Source organism: Sorex fumeus, unplaced genomic scaffold, assembly GCF_029834395.1.
Source record: "Sorex fumeus unplaced genomic scaffold, SorFum_2.1 ptg000008l, whole genome shotgun sequence".
Classification (NCBI taxonomy): Eukaryota; Metazoa; Chordata; class Mammalia; order Eulipotyphla; family Soricidae; genus Sorex; species Sorex fumeus.
In genome coordinates, this window is record NW_026606065.1 from 85,331,111 (window position 1) to 85,346,348 (window position 15,238).

General features: G+C 50.2%; 1 protein-coding gene across 2 annotated transcripts in view; it reads left to right on the top strand.

Annotated features, from left to right (window-relative positions):
- Positions 1-15,238, top strand: part of MTUS2 (microtubule associated scaffold protein 2) — a 402,576-nt gene that overhangs the window by 367,872 nt on the left and 19,466 nt on the right. For both annotated transcript variants that reach the window (XM_056108589.1, XM_056108597.1), the window contains exon 8: positions 9,817-10,031. In XM_056108589.1, coding sequence (XP_055964564.1) covers positions 9,817-10,031 — 215 coding nt within the window. The remainder of the gene's footprint in view (positions 1-9,816; positions 10,032-15,238) is intronic.

Consider the following 15,238-nt stretch of genomic DNA (forward strand, 5'->3'; position numbering starts at 1 on the left):
TCACGTGACTTCTGGACCCCTCAGCCCTGGGCTGCCTTCCTTTCACAGGTGCACCTGTCATCTGTGTCTTAGACAGCCTCAATCTATGTAATTGTTTCTTCAAAGACCCCTTCCCCAGACACAGCAGTGTTCCCTGGGAAGGTGATTACACTTTCAACTGATGAAATGGGAGATCTGTAATTCCACCCTATGTGGACTCTTACAGGTGAGAAAGTGGGACTCCAGAGAGATGGGTGAATTGCCTGCACTCCCAGTGTGGACAGAGCCTGGAGCAGAGGCTGAGGGCAGGGATCAGGCTGTGCCTTCTCTTCTGTCCTTCCCAGGAGCCACGTGTCACTTAATTTCCTGACCCTCCTCTGTCTCCCCACCCAGCCCATCTAATCTGTCACTTGCAGATGTGCGTTCAGAGTTACATACTGTTCCTCTGCACATGTGTAAGGAGTAAGAAGTTAGAGCACATCAGGAAATCTTGAGTCAGCCAGTTAGGGGATTTGGTCTCCAGAGTTTGGCCCACGGGTAAGTGCAATGTCAATGTGCCTTAAAATCCCACCTCGATTTAAACAAAACTTGAAAACACTTCTGTGTTTGTGACATAGCATTTATAAGTCCCCACAACTAGAAAAATATGCTTTCTCTTACTGCGGACCAATCTCATGTGTTCTTTCCTGAGTTCTCAGGCTTTTAAGACTCCAGATGAGGGGTTCAAGCCACACCCGGTAGTACCCTAGGCCTACTCCTGGCTCCGTGCTTAGGGATCTGTCCTGGCTCTTAGGGATATCGGAACCTTATGCAATGCCGGGGATCAAACTGGGATCAGCCACATGCAGAGAAAGTGTCTTAACCCCTGTACTCTTTTTGTGACTCAAGAGTTCACACTTTTATTTTTGTTTGGGGACCACACCCGACAATGCTCAGGGACTTGACTCTGCACTCAGGAGTTACTCTGGGCTGTGCTTGGGAGACCACATACGATGCCAGGGATTGAACCCAGGTTGGCCATGTGAAGGAAGTCGCCCTACCCACTGTACTATCGCCCTGTCCTCAGACCTCATAGTTTTAGAACTAGACCACAGCCTAGCACTGTGTGTTGTGGAAGAAAGCAGAAAGTCATTCTGGGAAGCAGTCCTGAATGTCGTGTCAGTGCTAATAGAAGCGTCCAGCAAGGCCTTTCCTAAGTCAGGCACATGGGGAGAATTCCTATAATGCCTGTGGACTGCCGACCTTATAAACAGGGTCACCTCTTTGTGAGATATAGGGTCACTAGGAACACCCTGGACCCCGTGACAGTGTCCTCTCAGCAGCTGAGGACTCTGCCCCTTTCTCGAATCCCCCCCACCTCCACAATGGTCTCTCTTAGGTGCAGGGAGCTCAGTGTTTGCTCTGTAGCATGTTGCTGTTGGGAGAGTTTCCTCCTTCCTTTACTTGACCTCTGGGACAGCATCCTGTTCTACACCTCAAACCGAGGCAGCACTTAGAGACACTCAGTATAACTTGGGCTCTCAACAGGCAGCCAGAAAGACCACAAAGAAAGGCCCGATTTGACATTGTCTCCGGCCGCACAGGGGAGGGAAGACACAGCTGAAGAGGGGGCTGCAGTGACTACTTGACAGGTGACCCCCACCCTCAGCCTTGTCCTTTCCCCAGTGCAGGGGGCTCCATATGAAGGGCAGAAAGCAGAGAGCCTGGGCCTGGGTCCCAGACCCCCTCCAGAGGGCCCAGCCTTCTCCCACGTTGCCTGTGATCAGTCAAAGCCACGTGACGGATCTTAACTGCCATCAGTGGGTCAGTGCTGAGATCCCTTCGCCTTTTGCAAATGGAGAGTCAGCCAGGGGATGGAGAAAGAGCACTGTGTGCATTTTTGAGGGAGGGGGGAGCTTTCCCTGTGTCCACCAACCCACATTCCATCCTCAGAACCTGAGCACAGAGCCAGGAGTAAGCCCTGAGCACTGCCAGGTGTGACCCAATGCACCCACCATAAAAAAGTAGTAAAGTAAAGGCCCTCCCGTTTATCATCGATTTGCTCAAGCGGGCCCAGTAACATCTCCATTGGAGACTTTGTTGTTACTGTGTCTGGCATATCGAATACACGTCACAGGGAGCTTGCCAGGCTCTGCTGTGCGGGCGAGATACTCTCGGTAGCTTGCCGGGCTCTCCGAGAGGGGCGGAGGAATCGAACTCGGGTAGGCCATGTTGGCTGCGTGCAAGGCAAACGCCCTACTGCTGTGCTATCGCTCCAGCCACCATAAAAGAGGGGGGAAAAAAACAGTGGCTTCTTCCTAGCCAGCTGGCAGGGCTGGTGAAGACACGTGGTGCCTCTGTTCACGTGAGCTGGGATTTGTTAGGAAGTTAATACAGTGCCCACTTAGCCCAGATCCCAGTGACACTGCCCAGACACCCTCCCACGACCCAGGACATTCCCCAACTTCTCTCGCTGCGCCCAGGACCCTCTCACACTCCGTGCTCAGCCTCAGCTTTCTGCTCTCCTCGCCATGTCCCAAGAAAGGTCTGAGAGGCAGAGTGGGCTGTGCAGGGCCATGTGACCAGACCCCCCAGGCAGCATGTTTGAGTCTTTCTCATTCCCTGCCTGCATGCCCCTGATCTGACAAGTTTGAACAAAGGCGTTCACCCGCAGAGGACATTTCTTAGGTGTCACACTGCCCCCTGGTGGTCACTTGATTTCTTAACTCGTCCTCGCCACCCAGCTTTTCAGATCTAGGAATCAATTGTAATGAAAAAATCAACTTATACGTGGGTCACACAAGCCAAGTGTCTCTGTCAACCAGGACCTGTACTTTACGGAGCAGCAACAGGAGACTGTAGGAAACCATCACAGTGTTAATGTAAACTGTCTTTATCAGACAATTATAAATTTATCAATTTACAAAGTCTGGTAAATTGCTGAGAGTTAAGAATCACACAGCAATAGCTATAAAAGGACCATGCAGTTAATTTTTTGTTTTGTTTTGTTTTGTTTGGGAGTCACATCCAGAGATGCTCATGGGTTACTTCTGGCTCTGCACTCAGGAATCACTCTTGGTGACGCTCAGGGGACCATATGGGACGCTGGAGATCGAACCTGGGTTAGCCATGTTCTGCCCACTATACTATAACCTCAGCCCCAGGACCGTGCTTTCAATTTCAAGTCACACTTTCTTTGTATAGGGAGATTATGGGAAATTTTAAAATTACATGTTTTCCTTGAAATTCTTTTTTGTGACTTCGCATTGTCCAAAGCAGCAGTGTGATTGTCTAAGAGCAGGATTTCCTCCTGTCCATAGGTTCCAGTAATAAGGCTCTTCATTTACTAAAGCTGTGTGTGGGGATGTGGGGATTTTGAAATGCATTTGATGGGAGCTGGATAGTACAGCGGGCAGGGCACTTGCCTGACATATGTCCTAACCAGGGTTCAATCCCAGCACCACAGAAGATCCCCAAGCACTGTCAGTGTTATCCCTGAGTGCAGAGCCAGGAGTAGACCCTGAGCACCACCGGGTGTGATACACAAACAAAAAACGCACATTTGTTTCCTCTTTATTCTGGAGGTCAGAATGCTGAACTCAAAGTGTCAGTGAGTTTGGATTCTGCAAAGGGCTCTCCTCTTGACAGAGAAAGCCAGGGGGTCTTCCCTTGAGGGGGCTCTGTACCCTAATCTCTTCTTAAAAGGGCTCCATCATGGAATTAGGGCACCACCCAGTAAACTCATTTTAACCCCATCTCTTCTGTAAAGATCATGTTTCCAGCAGTTGCATCTGAGATCATGTTTCCAGCAGTTGCATACTGAGATTCCTGTTTTGATATATGATTCCTGGCACCGGGACACATTTGTGCCCTCACCGTGACTTGTCACAGTGTCACTGTGTAGGGATCGTGCCATTTCTCATATCATTGTTCAAGCTTCAGCACCCTCTGACACAAAGGACAAATCTCTCTCTCTCTCTCTCTCTCTCTCTCTCTCTCTCTCTCTCTCTCTCTCTCTCTCTCCCCTCTTTCTCTTCCTCTCTCTCTCTCCCTCCCTCCCCTCCTTCCTTTAGGGCTGGCATCACTGATGTTTGCTAAACTAATATAAAGTTGTAATTATTCTGGAGACAGTGTGATAGCTGTTTGAAGAAATTTGTCAGACTCGCTGAGTTTTGCCTCCCTCACTTCCGAACTGTGGTTGAAATTCAGCTTGTTTTACAAAGGACTGCTCAAAAGTTTCACTCAGCCACTGTTGTCGGTGCTTATACATTCATATACACAAAGGCTTGCAGAGAGTTTCAATTGTATAGGAAGGATGTGTTCTTTATGCAACTTTAATATGATTTTAGGAATTGTAACATCATTGGCCTCATATATACACACAATATACATATAGTCATATATATTTTTGTTTGTTGGGAGTCACACCCGGCCGGGCTCAGGGCCTACTCCTGACTCTACACTCAGGAATCTCTCGTGGAATGCATGGATTGAATCTAGGTCAGGCTATATGCAAAGCAAGCATCCTACCCATCATACTGTCACTCCAGCCTCTATATATTTTTAATCCTCCAAAACACACAATAGATTCTTACTCTGGTTTTGCTTGTCAAGTTCATGCTTATGTGGGTCTGTTGGCCACTCACAATCCTGTTGTTTTAGAGATTATTTTCCCAACCTCTTAGATTCTAGGGATTTATTATTGTGGCGCTTGCCTTACTATTAAGCAGAAAATATTCTCACTTTAATAGAAAGAAATCAAAGTCAGACTCCCAGGTGTTTCTTAGTGCTTTTAAATGAACTGACATTAATTCTTGCCTGCAAAATGCCACAATAGAAATGAGTCTGAAGATTTACCAGAGGCAAGAGGGTATCTATTTCTTTGGAGACTCTGTTATTGAGGCTCTTTCCCTTGGCACCCTGGAGCTTGCAGTGCGGGGTGATTGGGAGAATAGCTTTCGCCATGCCGATATCTGGTTTGGGGCCATATTTAGCTGTACTTTCTGCTTAGTCCTGGCTCTGTGGTCAGAGATCACTCTTGGAAGTGCTCAGTGGACCATATAGGGTGCTGAGGATGGAACCTGATTGACTCTCTGAAAGGCAAGTGCCTTACCCACTATTGCTCCAACCATACTAATGTAATAGCACTTGAAAATCTGTGGTCCGAAGCTGATGGTGATAAAAGTGGTTGCTTTATAAACAGAAAAACTGAGGTCATCAGTTTATAATTCATAAAATGCAACAGCACTTTCCAGGACAATTATGGCGTGAAAACCATTCATTTCCAAGCCCTCTGAAAGGCCCACAAATCAACTTGCCACTCACATAAATAAAATTGCAAATGAGATAGAAGAGCCGTGTTATTTCAGACCCCCCCGACGAAATAACCTTTTTGTAGTTGGTCTCCTTCATTATGGTGATGGTTTTTGGGTTTTTTTTTTTGGTAATGGTTTTTAAAAATATGTTTTGCTTGTAGCTGGACAGATAGTACAGTTAAGGCACTTGCCCTTATGTGGTCAATTTATTTTGATCCCAGGCGCCACATATGGTTCCCCAAGTCCCGCCAGGAGTGTCTCTAGGCACAGAGCACGGAGTCAGCCTGAGCACCACTGGGTGTGGTCCTATCTCCTACTCCCCTCCAAATATTTTTCACTCATAAAGCAGGCAAATAAATAGTAATCTTAATGCTCTACCACAGATTATAATACAAAAAATACTACATTAAAATAAATAAATGGTAATAGTATCGACTATATGTTCGCTGCAGATGTTCCTTGAGCAGTGAGTCCTGTAGTTTATGCATCATGTAATCTTGAGAAAGAGGAGGGACTAATTGAAGGCAGAGAGAGCCACATTTGCCCAGCAAGAATTCTGCAGGCAAGCCATCTTTTCTACTTACTTGTTTTTCTCCCATGATGCCATGATAGCAGAGAAATCTATACCTCCATTTGGTGGGGGAGGGGGCACACCTAATGGTGCTGAGGGCTTATCCGTGGCTCTCCTCTCAGGGATCGCTCTGGTGGTGCTTAGGGGACCATGTCAGACATCAGGGATCAAACTCGGGCCAGTTGTGTGCAAGGAAGCGCCATACCCTCTGTACTACTGCCCCAGCCCCTCAACATCCTTCTTTAAAAAGATGTATTGAGGTAACAGTTTCTAACATGGTTCGGGTTGCAGGATTATAATCTGAGTTCTGTGTAGCTGCATCATGATCCCCACCAAAAGTTTAATTTCCATCCACAGCCACTCAGCTGATCCCCTGACACAGTTAATAAATACTCCCAAGCCCCTGCCTGGAAACCACCAGTCTGTTCTCTGAATGCCTTATATTTTATACTTTTTAATATACTTCATACTTTAGATCCTGGTGCACTGGGTCTTCTAAGGTATATTGGATTGTATATACTGATATATCAGTTCTTATGTAACCAGACCTCGACAGTTTCTCTTGTATAGTCGAATTGTAGTAGTCACTCTCGACCAGTTACTTTTTGTGTATACTTGTGTAGGGATGGGCTGCACAACTATGTCGTTTAATTTTTGTTCAGTCTGCTTAATTCACTTCTCTAGCTTGATTGGTTTCATACCACTGAAACACTCTGTAGGGTCCACCAAGTGCCTTTAATTTTCTAGAATTAAAAATATGAGTACACAGATAAGGAAGGGAATACCAAATAAAGGTGTTGGGAGGATCCTCCCAGGATGGGAGAAGCATGCGGAAAGTAGACTATAGACTAAACATGATTGTCACCCATTGCCTCTTTTGCAAACCACAACACCCAAAAGGAGAGAGAGAACAAAAGGGAATACCCTGCCACAGAGGCAGGGTTGGATGGGGGGATGGGGGGGGGGGGTGGGAGGGATACTGGGATCCGTGGTGGTGGGAAATGGGCACTGGTGGAGGGATGGGTATTTGATCATTGTATAATTGAAACCCAAGCACAAAAATGTGTAAGTCTGCAACTGTACCTCATGATGTCTCACTATTAAAAAAATTTTTAATTAAAAAAAATGAGTACATTGAAAATAATCCCTGTCAGAGACAAAATCAGCACTTAAATTTTAAAAATTATTTTCAGTTGAGGTTTTATATGCTCACCGAATCTCTTGTCAGGGAGCAGCAACCTTGTTCTCAGTTCCCACCAATAAAGTGCACGTGAGTATACACACATACACATATATACATGTGTACGTGTGTGTAAAATAGCAGTGTGATTGGGGCTTCATTTTTATTTTACTGGGGGTCCTCCCAAGCAGATCGGGGTCCTGGGGGCCAATCCCAGTGGTACTTGGCCAACCCGTGCTGGGTGTTTAGTGCCGGAGCAGGGAGGAAGTGCTACTCAGGTCCTGCAGTGATGGGGCCCCCCAGGACCACCTTGCAGGGTCTGACCAGGACATTGTGCTGTGTCCCATCCCTGCCCTCCACCCTGCTCCTGGAGCTTGGGTTTTTTTGTTTTATTTTGCTTCTTCATCATTGTTACAGGTTTAAAAATCACAACGAAAAACAATTCTCCTATAAAAACCTCTACATTTTTTTAAAGGTGGAACAATAGCACAGCATGTAGAGCACTTGTCTTACACACAGCTGACCCGGGTTTGATCCTCAGGACCCCCATATGGTCCCCAAGCACCAGCAAGAATGATATCTGAATGCAGAGCCAGGAGTAATCCTGAACTCTATTGGGTGTCACCCAAAAAAGCAAAATATAAAAAATGATATCTCCTCTGACCTATTTCTCCTCATAACAAACTATGTTTTTTTTTAATTTAATATTGTGTTTCTCTGAATGCTCTATTGAGAGAGAGATCCAGACCACCCAGGTAGTAGACTACAGCCCACACGTGCCTTTGTGCGTCCCCTCTCTCCGGGCCCATCACTGTCTTCCCTCAGCAGTCAGGCCCCACCACCTTCGGAGGTGACGGTTTGTTTTTGTTTTGAATGAAGGCTGTTGTGTAGGCTGTCTCTCAGCTTGTTGGCAGCTGTCTCGCGGGGAGACTGAGATCACACCCGCGAGTAGTTCATTGAGCTCTTCTCTCCTGTGTCTTTATCTGAACCTTCAACACGGAAATCACTTAGCTTTTGTTCCTGGATTATGGAAGCAGTCAGGAAAATCAATGTCTATTACTGGTTATCTCACAGAAGGAAAATAAACTTGTGCTATAGAGATGTGGGTGTACAGGCGGTCCTGTCCTGGTGTCAGACCCTTCAGGAACCCCCCAGTGTCCCCATCTCAGCTCAGGTCCAGCATAGGTGCCCCAGGTGAGTTTCTCAGGGACAGGCGTTGGGGGAGTGCGTGTGAGCATTGGCTGGCCCTGTTGTCTGTGTTTCTGTTTCCTGATGTGGACGATGGGATTCTGGTGACATCCTTGTTGGAGGGGAATGCAGCATCACTTAGCATCATAGATAGTTCTTAGAAATGGTGACCTCCAGTGAAACAGCATGCAATGCAAGCGACTCTACTACCCGCCGATAAACAAAGAGTTTCAGTTCTTGTGACGAATTTCTTCTCACAGAAACATCATCAAAGTCGCCTAAAGTTCCACTATTGATACCTTTATAAGTCATAGTTCTTTAAATAGAAACTTGTATTTAAAAAATCATTAAACTTCTATGGGGCTGGAGAGGTAGCACAGTGGGTAGAGCGTTTGCCTTGCATGCAGCCGACCCAGGTTCGATTCCCAGCATCCCATATGGTCCCCCGAGCACCACCAGGGGTAATTCCTGAATGCATCTGAGCCAGGAGTAACACCTGTGCATCGCTGGGTGTGACGCAAAAAGCAACAACAACAACAAAATCATTAAACGTCTAGAAAGAGCTCAGCATTTCTAAATATACATTATCACTTGTATTTACTCCTCGCATTTACTTGTATTTACTTTGTTTAACTTGCGTTTTCTAGTCCAGTGTCTCGAGGCTTAGCCTTTCCCATGGCTCAAGCATAGGTGGGACTAAAGCTGGACTGGGGGTGGGGGGGGAGGCAAGTAGGGGGCTGGGGGGGTTGTCCTTGAATTAGCCGCCTCTTTAAGGTGAAACTTCTGAAGATGGTGTCACAAATGCTCTGAATAGCTGTATCTCAGGCTCTCAAGTATTTTCTGGATCTCAAGCAAAGACGTAGCTTGCTTCTGGACGTAGCTTGCCCTTGCATCCACTCACTCCATAGAGCAACAGCCTCACTCCCAGCCTGGAGCACAGAGCACAGCACACAGTGGCATCCGTCTCTGGGGTGTTGTTGGTGTCTGCCCCATTGGTGCCCACCAGTGTATGATCCGTCTGCAGACCACACACTTCTCTCCCTTCCAGCAGCAGCTACCTGCCACTGTTTGCACAACTGTTGTCCACAGCCCAGGGCGGCACAGACACTCAGATGGAGCCCCTCACTGCCCTTCCCTCTGCAGCCTAGAAGTATCCAGCGAGGTCCCCAGGACGGGGTGCGGGGAGGGAGCATGCCAGGGCAGAGGGCTGTGGGGTGGTCACCCTTCCTCCCATGGGGCAGGGCGGCAGTACTGCCTCTGAGATGCCTCTGAGATGGTCCCTCTGGGCGTTGCAGCCTGGAGAGGAAAATCTCCCCCACACGGTCCCTCCTCCGTCCTGGGCCCAGCTCCTAGGCATCCGGACATGAAAGAGGCACCAGGCACCCCCTCCCTGCTCCCCACCCCTACCCCCCAGCCCAGCCAGGATGTTCCCAGGAGGGAGCATTTGAAACTGTCTTTGGTCCTTAGACCTGCGCTGGCAGCAGGAGCACTGGGTTTGCCGTGACAGGAGCAGCGTCGGGGCTGGGTTTCCCCGAAGGAGCGCCAGAGAGCCTGGCGCTGAGTCCCGACTCCTGAACGAGCCCCTCTCATCGCTCTCCCCGCAGCCTTCAGCACAGCCAAGTGTGAGAAGCTGCAGAAGGAAAAGGAGGAGCTGGAGCTGCGGTTTGAGGAGGAGGTGCGGCGGCTGGGCTGGCAGCAGCAGGCCGAGCTGCAGGAGCTGGAGGAGCGGCTGCAGCTGCAGTTCCAGGCCGAGCTGGCGCGCCTCGGGGAGGAGCACGGCGCGCAGCTGCTGCGCATCCGCGGGCAGCACCAGCGGCAGGTCAGTGCTCAGGCTGCAGCCCCGCGGCCCTGCCACGGCATCAGCCCATCCTGTTCGGTCGCGAGCTGGGCTGACGCTCTTGCTCCCACTTGCCTCTCACTTTGACCTCTGACCCTTGCCCTGCCCACGCTCCCACCCAGCGCGTTGGCCCCCTGCGCCCTGTCCCTGCAGACACTCTGTGGTACCCACCTTGCCCCTCCCGGCCCCCACACCCTAACACCACCACCACTTACTCTTCGCTGCCTCCTCCAGTCTGCTTTAGTTTTCCTCAGCTCTTATCAGGAAAGTTATTGTCGTGTTTAAGGTGGTGCCCTTTATTCTCTGCATGCTCCCTCCGCCAGCTCAGGGCTGGTAACACCAATACGCAGATCCAGTCCACGTCCACCCCAGGCTCTGCGCTCACCTCTTGTGCTCACTCCCTTCCCGGCCTAACAGCCCTTCCTGGGAGCCTGGAGAGGCAGTACAGCGCAGGGCACTTGCTTTGCATGATACTGACCCAGGTTCCATCTCCTGTACCTTTTATGACCCCAGAGATCCCATCGGGATGATCCCTGAGCACAGAGCCAGAATTAAGCCCAGAGCACAGCCGGAAATAGTCCCCAAACAAACAAATAACCCTTCCAGGTAGGGGGTGCTACTTATCTCCATTTTACAGGTGAGAAAACCAAGGCCCGAAGTCAGAGAACTCCCTTATATTGACAGGCTGCTCCTGGAGACGCCAGGGTTGAAGCAGGTCTAGCTCCAGAGTCCATGCACCTGAGCTTGGAAGTAGAGTTTTCCTCCAGGTTCCTGGCTCACCCCGGGAGGCTGGCAGGGCCTGCACAGAGCGAGCCCTCAGGAGGCCTTTGGCCCTCCGAGGTGTAAATGCCTTGAGTTCTCCTCAGCCCAGCAGCCTTGCTAGACGGGGCCATGCATCTCCGGAGTAACTGGAGACCGGTTCCCACCACCAGCCGGAAGGAGGTCGGTCCGGGCCCTCCCACAGTGGCTACCCGTGCTCCCGCAGCTCACTCTGCTCCCAAGAGAACTTGCTGTCTCTTCTTTCTAGCCCTTAGGGCTCTGACACCATCACAGTCTCTTACACAGCCCCAGGGGAAACTAGAGCTCAGAAGGGCCCCCCTGAGAGCTGGGATTCCTGCTGAGCCACCCTGCTGAATCATCATCAGTCTGGGGTGCCTGCTCCCATCTGCTTCCAGAGAAGTGACCTGGTCCTGGAACTCCAACGTGAGACACGGCCACAGGAGAAATTTCAGTGAAACACCCGGGTTCTCTCGTGGCGGTCAGTCACATCTGTTGATTCTGTTCAGGCTGGTCTGTGTCCTCGGGGCCATAGAAACCAGATCTGCCTTAGGCTTGCGGGGTTGGAGACGTACAATCTGGGAAGTGGACCAAGTTAGAGTTCAAGTTACCACTGTTGCCAGCCTTTGAAATGGAGCCTGTGGACCGGCTCCAGATGCGCTGAGCAGAGTGCCTGTCAGTGGGCCATTGTCAACGATGACTGATGCCATGGCCAGAGACTCACTCTGCCGCTAATGTCCTCTGTGGCCCAAAAGTGGGTTGAGAAGATACTGAGACTGTGTGCGTGTGTGTGTGCGGGGGGGGGGGGGGGGCACACATTGGGGTGCCATGTATGGAAGATGGAAGCCCCACACTTACAGGAGCACCCCCTGGGAGATGGGCCCTGTGCTGGCCTTGAATTGAGAGTGCAGGAGCCTTTCTGAGATTTCCCACGGAAAGGCTTGCAAGACAAGGAACCCTTGATGTTTGCCCTGGGGAAGGAATTCCATCCAGATGTGTGTGCATTGAAAAAATGCTCCCTCTTTGGGAACCTTGAACTTCTGTTTTTGATCTTCTCCAAGGGCAAAGACAGTTTATTTGTAGTATTCATCTGCTTATGCAAAGAATAGTTTGGTGAGTGCCTGCTATATACACGGCCTCCCAAAAGGGTCCTGCAAGGCATCTATACGATGTGGTTTTGCTGGACCATGGCCCCAGAGTTGGCCCCAGGGAATGTTCAGAGACAAGAACCCCCAAACCTATAACACAGGGTGAAAAATACAGATGGTGTGTTTAGGGATTGAGAGTTTATACTTCCAGCTGGGAGGAGAGGGCGAGACTAGAGGGAGAGCGGCTGTTGAGTGCCTTCCTTCTAGTCCTCTCCCTAAGAAGCCCCTTGGTTTGCAGGAGAGAGATGATTTAGGTCTGTGAATTATTCAGCCCTCAGTTCTTCTCCTGCTGATTGTTGACTCTTATCCCAACTTCCGTCTTCTCCAGCAGAGAGCACGCAAGCCAAAAAATAAGAAAGAAGGTGAGATAGGAGCTGATTTCCAGGTGATATCGATGTGTTTGCCTAGGCCCGGGGAAGACTCCAGTGCGTGACTGCAGTGGAGAGTTGGATGTTAGTGGCCTCCTGCACATTCGGCAGTGCTCGTCCCACGGGTGTGGCAGCTGTTCATTTTGGAGCCTTATACATTCGGCCCACTTGACCCCTGCAGGGGTCCCCACGGAGAGTGCTCAGAGAGAGGCTACTTTGCTCTGGCAGGGTTTTCTGAGCTCTGGCTGGGAACTCGCTTGCTCAGACCGTCAAACCTGTGAGTGTATGGCAGGGTCTCCCCATGAATAGCCCGGCCACCCTCCTCCCAGGCCAGAGCAGGCTCCGTGGGACACTCCTGGGAGTTCCGAAGGGAGCACTGCAGGAAGCCTTCCTCCTCCTGTTCAGCCCACACTCAGCGAGTCGGAATCACTCGTGGAAGCAAAATTACAAGTTTGGGCTGCTAGCCCACAATTCAGTTTCCCGAAAGACCACCAAGGAGCTGACTCTGATGCAGGCGCAAGAGGATCTTTATTGACTAGCTCGAGCTAGGGCCCCCGTCTGGCTCACCCACACAGTGGCTTGTGAGTGGCCCCGAGCTACAAAAGCCCAGAGTTTTTATACATAACAGCTACATGATGGGGGCTTTCCATTGGCAATGGTCTAGGGGACTTTCCATTACTTAGTGACTTTTGGCTGGGTGGAGGTGAGGGTACATGGGGCAGACATGGTGAGGTCTTTCCTGGTCTGATTAGATTAGATGCTCTGGCTAGTGTCATGTCTGATTACTTGTTCTGCTGACCTCGCTGCTCTATTTTGGGGAAACAGCAACTCAAGTTTAGGGGCCAAAACTCAGGCCTAAGTCCTCACTGAGGCCGCATTGGCTTCTCTATTTTTCAGGACCTCGGGTCATTAGAAGTTCTCCTGGACCTTGAACTGAGGGTGTCCGTGAGAGCTGCAGAGTCCTGTTTTTGGCTTCTTGTCTCCCCGAATACCAAAGGAAGGTGGGAAGGATTGCGTTTTCCAACTCCCAGTCATATTACGAATCTATAGTAGTTGAAACTGCGTGGAGGGGCCAGAGTGATAGTATAGTGGGTACAGTGTTTGCCTTGCAAGCAGTCAACCTGGGTTTGATCCTTAGTCTCCCATATGGTCCCCTGAGCACTGCCAGGAGTGATTCCTGAGCACAGAGAGCCAGGAGGAACCCCTGAGCATTGCATGGTGTGGCCCCAAAACAAACAAACAAAAAAATAAACCTGTATGGAATCAGAATTAAATATTGACACACAATCAGGGAAGAACTGGAAGTTCTGAGGTATATCTTTAGATTTATAGAGAATAACACGACCTGTGATAAAGGCCTAAGTACATGAAGTGGAACAAGGAAAATCTTTTCAACAAATAGTGATGGGAAAACCAGATGGTCTCTGTAAAAAACAATGAAATTGCCTCTTGGGTCTTTTAAGTGACTTTAAAGACAGGCACATGACCTTTATTTTCAAGTATGATTGTAAACTTAGATTAAAATTGCACTCTCAGGACCAGAATGATAGTACAGTGGGTAGGGCACTTGCTTTGCGTGTGGCTGACCCAGGCTCCATGCCTGGCTTCCCAGATAATTTCCCAAACTCTGCCAGGAGTGAGTCCTGAGTGCTGAGCCAGGAGTAACCCCTGAGCATTGCCAGGTTGGCCCCCAAACAAAAATAAAGTAAAACCAGTACTCACCTACAGCTAAGTCCACGTCAATGGAAGACGACTTCCAGAACTTCCCTTTCTGGAAGGGACAGATCATATCACACTCATGCTCAAGCCTTTGCCTTCCTGCTCCCCACACAGTGCCCCCTCAGCTCCACTTCCAGTGCCCCATCTGGGATGCCTGGCTGCCTTTAACATTTCCCCAAAGATGCTGAGCTCCTCAGACACATGACTTGTGAACTTGTGGCCCTGTGACCCAGAGTGGGCAGAGGCTACTCCGCCAGGGCCTTGCTCCGTGTGTCCAGGGCTCTCAGGCACCACAGCACCAGCAGCAGAAACAAGCTCTCTCTAACCAACAAGCATGAGGTCGTTGTCCCTCAGCACCAGAGTCCCTCTCCCCACTCCGCACCCTGTGACAGCCATGAGGCTTTCTCTGCTGAAAGGAGGTGAGGCCAGGCCACTGGGGAGCTCAGATGGGGCCAATAAGCACATGCTGGCGTGGGACCAGAGCCAGCTCGGAGGCTCCAGCACGCTCGCTACCTGCCCTGAGTCAGTCCCCAGGTACAGCAGCAGGTGCGGGAGGGCAGAAACCTCAACCTTCTCTGTAGAGGAGTCAGTGAGAGAGGCCTGAGTGGGCTTCAGAGTGTCTGAGGTGCAGGCTGATGTGAATTTCATCACGTTTGGATGTCATAAGTAAAACTGAGACCGTGTAAAGCACTTCATTCTAAATGACATGGGAATCGCCGATGCCTGCAGCCATTGGGTCACTGTCTTCTCACACCCATCCCAGAAGGCGCCTCTGCCTCCCTCTACCCCCAGTCACCCAGCAGAGCACGCACAGCCTCGGGCTGGAGTCTGCTGCCTGGAACCGACTGACTCTTTGCGGCGTAGGGACAGTTCAGCCTATGGGCACATTGACGCCTCCATGCTCGGCCTGCAGGAAGGAGGGGGAGCCGCAGTGGCCGAAGGGGGCACCACGGGTTCTGACAGGGAGAAAAGCAGGGGGACATCTCCCAGGGCACTGGTTCAGCGCCTTTTGCCTCTGATTTAGTGAACTTCACTGAATGCAGAAAACCACCTCGAGGTACCCCAGAGTCCCCTCCAAGGTCTGAAGGTGGCAGGAGACAGAATTCCTGCTGATAGTCAGAAAGAAATTAGGAGTGTGGGGAGCAGCGCCCAGGAGGTAAATTCTGGAGAGAGGAGG